Source organism: Trichechus manatus, unplaced genomic scaffold, assembly GCF_000243295.1.
Source record: "Trichechus manatus latirostris isolate Lorelei unplaced genomic scaffold, TriManLat1.0 scaffold00063, whole genome shotgun sequence".
NCBI lineage: Eukaryota > Metazoa > Chordata > Mammalia > Sirenia > Trichechidae > Trichechus > Trichechus manatus.
The window spans coordinates 9,049,485-9,059,850 of NW_004443999.1; the positions used below are offsets into that span (position 1 = coordinate 9,049,485).

Genomic DNA, 10,366 nt, shown 5'->3' on the forward strand with positions numbered 1-10,366 from the left:
CAGTGTCCCATCTGTGAAACGGCAGTAGTGTACGCACACCTGATGGAGGTGTGGGGACTGTGTGATGCTCAGGGCAGTGCTTCACACCTCATTGGAATTCAGTAAATGGTACTGGTTTCTGCCCTTTAATGTGGGAGGTTTGTGCAGCAATTTCAGAGGTTAGGACCTTTTTTATTTGTTTTTAACCCTTTTCAAATGTAGCACTGTGTTTTGGTTGCTGTAAGTTTGACCTCAATGGGTGTGGGCATTTGGTTTTAGCTTTCTATTTTCTGTCTCTATCCCCGTTTAAAAAAGAAAAAAAAAAAAAAAAAAAGTTATAGCACAGTTACCCCGCCATTTGCTTGGTCTTGAAAATTTAAGCTTTTTGGTTTGATTTTCAAGCCCTTGCCAACTATCTACAGCACCCTTCCCGCTTCTCAGGAATTCAGCCAGCCTGGATTTCTCACTGTTCCTTCAGTATGCTATCCCCATGTGGAACTCGATCTTTATACAGACTGGTCTGTCATATCTCAGAGGCTTTCCCTCCACTCTGGCTAATGAATCAATACAAGTGAAATAAGAGAGTAAAATTCTTGAGTATGAAAAGTGTTATCTTGACAGTAATAACTCTGCTCTAATTCTCAACCTGATCTCAGATGTTTTAAGTTGTTAAAGGTCTTGAGGTTTCAATTCCTTATCAAGCCTACTTTGTCACTCACTAAATCTTAAGAACTGTGGTGTTTGGAACTTTTTTGGCCTGATGTGTTGTTCCCCAGAGCAGGGTTCCAGTCTGTCTTCTCTTCTGACTCCATGTCCCTTTCCAAAAGCTTTTCTGTGATATCTTTCCTTTTAGAAATATCCCCAATCAGTAATTTTTTTTAAATAAGAGGAAACATACATTACTGGTTCCTGTTCAGAAATTTGCAAGCAACTTTTGAGTCAAAGGAAATAAGCATCAACAGAGAGGATAAGTCACTACTTTTTAGCCATTGTTCGTCTTTTTGTTTACAGATTTCTACTACTACATAGGGTTTAATGTTGTAGTTTTTTGTTCCCTGAATGCCTTAGTTCTGTATCAGGAAGCACTGATTTTTTTTTTTTTTTAATTGTACTTTAGATGAAGGTTTACAGATCAAACTAGCTTCTCATTAAACAATTAGTACACATATTGTTTTGTGACATTAGTTACCAACCCCACAACAAGTAAACACTCTCCCTTCTCCACCTTGGGTTTGCTTTTACCAGCTTTCCTGCCTCCTCCTGCCATCTGGTCCTTGTCCCTGGGGTGGTGTGCCCCTTTAGTCTCATTTTGTTTTATGGGCCTGTCTAATCTTTGGCTGAAGGGTGAACCTCAGGAGTGACTTCATTACTGAGCTAAAAGCGTGTCTGGGGCCATGTTCTTGGGGTTTCTCCAGTCTCTGTCAGGCCAGTAAGTCTGGTCTTTTTTTGTGAGTTAGAATTTTGTTCTACATTTTTCTCCAGCTCTGTCTGGAACCCTCTATTGTGATCTCTGCCAGAGCAGTCAGTGGTGGTAGCTGGGCTATTTAGTTGTACTGGACTTAGTCTGGTGGAGGCTGTGGTAGTTGTGGTCCATTATTCCTTAGCACTAATCTTTCCCTTGTCTCTTTGGTTTTCTTCATTCTCCTTTGCTGTCAATGGGGTGAGACCAGTGGAGTATCTTAGATGGCCACTAATAAGCTTTTAAGACCCCAGATGCTACACACTGAAGTAGAATGTAGAATATTTTCCTTATAAACTATGTTATGCCATTTGAGCTAGATGTTCCCTGAGGCCATGGTCCCCACAGCCCTCAGCCCAGTAATTCGGTCCCTCAGGGAGTTTGGATGTGTCTATGGAGAGGAAGCACTGATTTTTAGTAGTTAGATCACTAGAAAAGCCCTTATGCGCCCGTTTCACCACAGAATTTTAGAGTTGCAGTGATTTCAATTTTAATTAAGTTGTGTTAGCTATTTTGCTCCCATCAGGGAATATTAACATTTTTGAATGAAAAATGTAATTTAATGGGTTTGTATTAAGTGTAGGATGAATATAAAAGAAATCTAGGGACATGACCCCTGTCCTCAAGCAGTAATAATTTATTTCTCAATGAATTATAGATCAGCTGTGGTGAATTTTTTAAAGATGCTTTAAATAAATATGTTTTATATTTGAGTAGAAAAACAATAGTAATTTTATATATTTTATGTGAAAAAATAAAAAAATCTGTCGTTTTTTTGACACTGGGAAATATAAAGTGAGGTCTGAAGGCTATGTGGGAAGAACTGTCTTAAGACTCAGAGAGGAAAGAAAAGTGGTTTTTATGGCATTCCTCTCTCTAGCTTTCCTGTGCAAATATCAAATGGAACCTCTCCTTTTCTCTTTCCATCTCTGACTTTCACATTTAGTCCATTTTTCTCTGACGTTTTCCTGAGCTGCTCCCTAGAATTCTTTGTGCCTATTCTCAGAGTTCTTCTGGGGGATATAGGTTCCCAGAGAGCTTCCTACAAGGAACAGGACCACCTGGAACAGTTATTGAAGAAAGGGTGGCCTACTGTGATGTCACCACAAGTGAAGATCAAATCGACTCGAGGCGAAGGTTGGTGGCAGGGGAGTGTCAGTGCTTTAAGGCCTCCAGACGTCTCTTGCCCAGGCTTCAGTGGTGGATGTTGATGGATAGAAGGAGTTACGTTCAGAAGGTCCAGATTTGCTGAATTAATGTGAGGTCGTAAACTTGATAGTAACATAGTAGGTGTGACAGTAGTTTATGGTGGACAGTGAGAATTTTAAACCATTTAAAGCACAGTAAACTTCAAGTGTTAATAATAGTGTGGATTTTCTTTTCCATTTCTTTCTTTCAGAGTATAATAATTTACTGGTATAGGGCTTTCTGTACTGAGTACAGACATTGCAAGTATAAAATTGGTACTAACAGAAAACGTCTTATTAGTTCAGGCATTAGAGTCGAGCAGGCCTACTTTATTCACTAATCAAATTCTATTTCAAGTTAGGATGCCACCAGTGAGCTATATTGTGAAGTCCTGTAAAGCCTTATCTGATATTACAGTGATACCTCAAAAAAAAAAAAAAAAAAGACTTTGTAAAAGCACATGTCAGTTGTAACTCGGAGTGGTAAGATGATCATTAATTTAGACTAAGCATCTGTGTAGCTGACTGCCTCTTTGCCCCAAATGCTAAGATTGAGCTGTATTTAATTTATGCTAGTTTCCTTTAAAATGTTGTTTCAAAGCCAAACCGTTTTGCTCATTTTATTGTTCTTGGTGGATTTTCATTGTGTTCCTGCCTCCTGAATTCTTAAGATGTACAGTAGCAGCTCCTCTAACTTGAGAGATTGGGCTGACTGACGTTGTTTTACTGAACTTCTTCTGTTTTAGAATAATATATAAATGTTCCATGTGTGACACTGTATTTACCCTGCAAACCTTGCTGTATCGGCACTTTGACCAACACATTGAAAACCAGAAGGTGTCTGTTTTCAAGTGTCCAGACTGTTCTCTCTTGTATGCACAGAAGCAACTTATGATGGACCATATCAAGGTGTGTGCACGTCTGTCCTCTCCTTTAAACTAATTGTAGATACATTCATTGGTCATAAGTCAAGGCTGAGCTGGAGGTGACTCAAGCATGCTGTGCTGTTGAGGGAAGGGATGGCTGCCAGTCCTTGTCAGTGTGCACCCTACGTGCTGTCGTCGGTGCTCACCTGCCACGAGGGATCCTTTTATCCAGGAATCTCATCTGCAGAGCGTAAAAACTACTGGAGAGGAGCAGACGCATGCCTGGATTCCAAAAAAATAATAAACTATTAGGGGTCTTTTTTTTTTTTTTCTATGTGTGAACTACATGAGAACTCAGTGTTATATAGGACTTAGAAATAGACAGGGGCCCTGACTATTTATGTTAAATTGTTATGTTAATTATGCAAATATTGGTATATTTAGGACACTGAAGGTTTTTTGCCCTTGAAATTACTTAAGCAGTTAGGTTTTCATTATAATTGATGTTCTTAGTTTTTTTTTCTCCTGCTTATAAAGATTGCATGTGGATTAAAATATTAAATGTCCAGGATATAGCATGGTGCCTAGCACCTGTTCACTTAATGTTTTTTAAATGATAAATGTCCAGTTTGGACTATTTACTCTTTACCCCAAAAAAGAGGTACCTAAATCTATTTACAGTCAGCCTTTTAAGCTTACTGAGGCCAGTGCTTAGTCCTAGCCTCTTAGATGGCCACTGTAATGCGTCAAGCAATTTTATGCCTTGTGTGATTAAGAGAGAATATCCATTGGCTCTCAGAGATTAAAATGACTTACTTTTTTAAAAAGAGAAACAACAGATGCAATAGTAACATGAACTTAATCTCTTTCTCTTAGTTTTTCTCTGTTTTAATACACAAAAAGGTCAGTTTAAAGAGCAAATAAAGTCTCTGAATTATTCTGGTCTCATGTTAGTTAAATGAATGGATTTTTAATCCTTGAAGTTTCCCTTTTTGAACATATCTGAGTTCATATAGAGTGATTTCCTACCCAGAGATTCTATTCCTTAGAGGTAAGGTGAGATAGTGATAGTTGCGGCATTACCAGGGTGAAAAAAATGCATGGGAGATCTAGTTCCACCATTCTCACTTAAGTACAATAAAATCCTCTTAAGAGATCTTATTTCTAAAGTCTTAGTTAAGATTACAGAATTATCATAACAAACACTTACTTGATGAATGATTATGAAAAGCAAAAAACTGCTAATAAAAGCCAGGGATATTAGAATTAGACCGTAATCTCTTAGCATATTGTATATGGGGAAAACGTTGCTTTTTAAGAGGTTTTTAAGGTACTTCCTTTTTGGAACTCATCTTTACATCTGGAAGTGGGGTCACTGACTTTGTGGTTAGGGTCTTCCTTGTGTTAATAGTGAATTTGGAGGAATACAAAGTTCCAAGAAATAGACTGAAGAGGAGTGGTAAAATCCTGTGGCCACAAGGAGGGAGGAATTATTTTTACTCATCCGAACCTTTACAAGACTACCTGATTCGAAAACAGTGGGAATATTCACTTGTATTCTCAATTCAAGTATTTTCTACACATTTTAAAATATTATCCTGCATTTATATGTTTGGAGATGGGTAAGAATAAAGTTTTTGTTTTTAATATATGTATCTAGCGCTTGTTAATTTATTTATATTGCCTGATACCTGAGCATATGCAGTTTTTCATTAAAGGAGGAATTAAGAGGAAGTAGAATAGGAATAATGGTCCTCCACATACACATTCATTTAAACATAGATCTTTATTTGTCCAGTTTACTCAAATTCATATCATTTCTTTGTTCTACCAAAATGTGGATTTATTCCTTGGATAGGACCCCTGTATTTCATGAGGGCATTTACATTTAAAGTAAAATTTCAAGTTACAAGCAATCATTCAAGTTATTTATCGCTAGAGGAGCTAAGGAAAAGTCAGTTTTAAAAGAATTAAGATTTATTTCTTCTGTAAAAAAGACATTTGTTCTTAATAAGTAATATTTTTATTTACAATGTGTAAATGAATAAATTACAAATTCTCATTTTAGCATATATACCGTTTCCTTTACCACAGCAGAATATTTTGAGTTTTTCTCTAATTTCTATAGCACTTTAAAGATTATTTTTTAGAAGAATATATAACTCTTCAGCTTTCAAAAGTCAGTAAAAATGAATTTGCCTACAAATTTTAGGATGTTTTAACTAGAAGATTTTGGGTTTTGTGTTTCTTTACGTTTTAAACAGTTAAAAATGTAAAAAGTTGGCTTTTGTTTTGAGAAAGGGCATTCCAACACGGAAGCCATCTGCTCTGATAGTGAAAAAGAAGCAAATGCTCAGTTTTTTGGCTATCAAGAAATCACATCTTGACCCGTATTTTCTCTTTGCAAAGGAACATGGTTAGACGTTCAGCTCAGGCCCTTTGTGTGTGGACCAGTTTAGTGGTTGTCTATTTAGGTAGTCCTTGGCAAACCCTGCTAGTGTGAAAATTATAAAGCCCCCTTTATCCTCCTGGAGTAAGACAAGTACTGAAGAAAGTTGGCTAATTCTGTACTGTTCAGAGACTACCTACCTTGAGATAGTATGATGGAGAGTACACTAAAATAGCTTCTTAGTTAAAAAATCAAGAAGGAATGTAGAGCTGAGATCTACACAGCATCAGACCTAGATGTGCTAAAGCATGTTAGGAAAGGTTTTTCATGTTGTCTTTTTCCCTGTAGGTTCAAGAATTAACTGAGCTAAGTACATTGATAAAAAGAGAAGACCCTATTCAAAAATAATTTGTACATTGAGGCACAGATTTATTTCTTTAGTTTTGGACTCAGCGCTTTTCAAACACAAACCAAAAACAAAGCAAGCTGGTCTTCAGAATCAAATTGTACTTATCCTGTGAATTTAAGTTGGAGATGGCTGTTGTGGCCATTTTGTGTTTAAACAATTTACAGAGGCTTTTTTTAGTATCTACTGTGCATAGTTCACAAGTCTGGGTGATATTAGTAAGAAGGGAAGGATTAGGGTACGGTAGGAAGATTAAAGTTACAAAAAAAAAAAAAAAAAAACTCAAAAAACCCCATAAAAACCCAGTTACAAATATCCCAAAATGTGAAAGGCTTAAGAGAGAGGGAGAAACAAGATTTGCTATTAATGCATTGGTCTTAGGTGTTCATTAAAGTAGGTTGGCTAAGGATATCACATAGCTAACAGCTTATTCAAACATTTTTGTGTAGACATGAAAGTAAGGCCATTCTTCCTCATAAATGATCTGTTGAAGAGAGACTCAAACTCTTGTTCCTTGTGGGAGGATAAAGTGCCAGGATTAATTTAGATCCAATACAGAGTTCTTTCTTTAAGTAACTTTAAGATGGCACAAATAAGTACGCTTTTAAGAATATTTTTGGAACTAGAAATGTATAACTTATAGCAATCATAAAAACTAATACTCTGTTCTCCCCTTTTAAGTGTATATTTGAGTTAGGTTTTCTTCTGTATAGGTATTAAAGTTCTAGATGAATATAAAATTCTACTGAAATATCTTTTAATGTATTAAGATAACCTATATGTGCTTTCTTTTGGTGGTGTGATTTGTGATAGTTAATGTCCTTTCTTTTTGTAATATAGTCTATGCATGGAACATTGAAAAGTATTGAAGGGCCTCCAAACTTGGGTATAAACTTGCCTTTGAGCATTAAACCTGCAACTCAAAACTCAGCAAATCAAAACAAAGAAGACACCAAATCCATGAACGGGAAAGAGAAATTAGAAAAGAAATCTCCATCTCCTGTGAAAAAATCAGTGGAGCCCAAGAAAGTGGCCAGTCCTGGGTGGACGTGTTGGGAGTGCGACCGACTGTTCACGCAGAGAGATGTTTACATATCCCACGTGAGGAAGGAGCACGGGAAGGTAAGAGGATAATAGCAGCCACCCTAAGATAGTGTAAGGAAGAGTACAAGGCTGGCCAACTTACAAGACGTGGGTTCTTGGCTTGGCTGTGTCAGCAATTAGTTGTGTGACCTTGAAAATCACTCAGTGTCTCTGAGTCTCAGCTTCTTCACCTATAGAATGAGAGGATTGAGGTATGGCATTTCCAGATCTTTCCAGTCTTGTTCTGTGATTTTGCTAATAATTGCCTTCACTTCTGCATCTCAAGGCTAGCAGTAAGTTATCCACCATATTCACGTTTATAGCTGAGGAGACTAAGAGTGGAAAACCAAAGTTCAGGATGTTTGAATTTACGTTTTAGCCCTATGGCAAGTAAGGAAGAAAGGAGAGAAGAAAGTAGATGTTTTGAAAAATGCTAGTAGTATTCGTATGACTTATGCAAATCTTTGGGGAGAGGGACCTCATCCTCAAACTACCCATGAGAAGCTCCATAACCCAAAGTAAGTAGGTGAAAGCTCAGTCTGAAATCACTGAAAAATCTGAGTTGCAATATGTATCTTCTTTTTCTTTTTTGAAAAAAGTTTCTTTTGTGGAAATTTTCAAACATACACATAGAAAAAATATAATAGTGGACCCAATATACCCGTCATCTAGTTTCAGTGGTTAACCAATGTTATGCCAATCTTATTTCATCTGTTTTTTCCTCTCAAAGGCTGATTTGGCTGTAGTATTTTTAAAGCAAATCCTATATATACAGTTTTCCACCCATAAATACTAAGTATACATCTCCAACTGTTAAGGATTTTTTTTCCAGTACACATTATCAGATCCAATAATTAGCACAATTATTTTCCATATTATCTAATACTCAGGCTGTATTCAAATTTTCTGATTGTCTCAAGGTAGGTTTGTTCCAATCAGGATCTAAACAGAGTCCACATATTGCATTTGTTTGTTATATAACTTAAATCTCCTTTGTAGTAGTTTTCTCTTCCTTTTATTTTTTTAATGTGCTATTGATTTGATGCGAAAATTGGGTCATTTGTCCCCACATTTCCGGATTTGGGTAATAGCTTCCTTTTGACGGTGTTAGCTTGCTCTGCTTAATCCCGTAATTCCTAGAATTTTGATTCAGGTTAATTAAAATACATCATAGATGGTGCTGTATTCTTTTGTGTCATATCATGATACCACTTTTAATGATACTAAGATGAATCAGTGGGTTTCAAGTACACTGTATTTTTAAAGAAACACTTTTATTGCTTTAACTTAAGCCAGTAAAACTAATAGTTATCCTTACAGGCCCTGTATAAAGAGAACATAGGAATTGGTTGGTAATGAGCATATGCTGGATCGTTGAAAAGTTTGTTCTGTTAAGTGTTTTAAACATTAATTTGTAATCTTATTTATACTATTTGAGTTATTTGTGAAGTTAACATGTTTTACCTTGCTGCCATCCAAATGGATATAAACTTGCCTTTGAACTAATCACAATGATCACAAATTGCAAAGAGATATATTTATTGTATTTGGTATAACTACACTTAACTCAGTGTCCCTATTAGTTACTTATAGAATACAATGACTTTAGTAGCCCATTGCTTATTAAATCATGCATAGGCTTCCTTGATAGGTCATAGCATGTTATAGTGTTTATTGTTAATATTGAGTAGTTCTTAAGGGATAATACTTCATAAACTTACTGTACAAATACAGTACTACCAGTTCATTCAGAACTTAACGTGGTGATTCTAGGAAAAGTCTGCTTCACTTGGCACACACACTGGTTTTCATAAATACTAAAACAGGAGCAGACCTGTTAATTATCCAGTAGTCCAATCCTTTTACTTCTTGTGCATTTGAGATATTTTTAACTATCTTTACCATTTGAAAAATTTTTTCTTTCTTTCATTCTTTTCCTTTCTTAAATTTTTTTGTTTGTTTGTTTTACTGTCTTCGTTGGTAGTTTATGGGTCTAGAATATGAGACTGCTTCAAGAAAGATTTGAGGGATGAAATACTTATGAAAATGATTTGCTTTAACATTGTAGCACAGAGACCACTCTGAACTGGATGTGTGTGTGTGCGCGCGCGCGTGTGTGCACGCGCACAGTGTGTATACTTACGTTAGATGGAGCCATTCATCATAGAGGAAATGTTTGATTTAGTAGGATTTTAGGATTAACTTTGAAGAAGTTGAGACCTTGCCTTTGGATTAGATTACAGTTCCAATTCTGTTCACTGTTGAAAGACCTACAGGGAGGTGGAGGAGGGAAGGAAAAAAATGTCTTTACAAGCTAGTGAAATGAAAAGAATGTTGGACTTGAGTGAGAAAATCAGTGCTTGAGCTCTGTCACTTATTCAGACTAGAACTTCCTCCACTTCTGACCTTCCCACCTACAAATTTACTTGCATCAATTCCCATCCCATTCTTTCACGTTTTTCCTCCAGACAGAAGACTCAAGTCTCATCCACTTAAACGCAAACTCCAAGTCTCTTACACTGTGTCTTTTCTGTCTCCTCACTTCAGACAACCAAGCAAGCACCTTGTTGTCTCCACTTCTTCACATCACATTTTCTCCTCAGCCTACTGCCTTTGGGTTTGGGCTCCACCTCATTTCTCAGTCCTTACCTTGATTGTCCTGACAGCAGTATTCACACTGTTGGCAGATCTTTCTAAAAGCATTTTCTACTCTCTACGTTGAATACCGCACTCTATATTGTCAGAGACCACACTCTACACCACACTCTTTATTCTTGGTGTTGAACACCATACTCTCTGCTCTCAGTGTTGGACACCACGCTCTACACCACACTCTTGACTCTCGGTGTTGAACACCACACTCTCTACTCTCAGCATTGGAGACCACACTTTACATCACACTCTCTACTCTCAGCCTTGAACACCACACTCTAAACCACACTCTCTACTCTCAGCATTGGACACCACACTCTACATCACACTCTACTCTCAGCCTTG

The 10,366-nt window shown here is 36.9% G+C and overlaps 1 protein-coding gene across 7 annotated transcripts in view; it reads left to right on the forward strand.

Moving 5' to 3' along the window:
• ZNF532 (zinc finger protein 532) overlaps nt 1-10,366 on the forward strand; it is a 79,380-nt gene that overhangs the window by 19,674 nt on the left and 49,340 nt on the right. For 4 of the 7 annotated variants that reach the window (XM_023733997.1, XM_023733999.1, XM_023733998.1 and 1 more), the window contains 2 exons: nt 3,372-3,534; nt 7,127-7,408. The exons of 1 other annotated variant lie outside the window; for it this stretch is intronic. In XM_023733997.1, the coding sequence (XP_023589765.1) occupies nt 3,372-3,534; nt 7,127-7,408 (445 nt within the window). The remainder of the gene's footprint in view (nt 1-3,371; nt 3,535-7,126; nt 7,409-10,366) is intronic. 2 more of the 7 variants (XM_023734001.1, XM_023734002.1) reach the window with 1 other exon arrangement.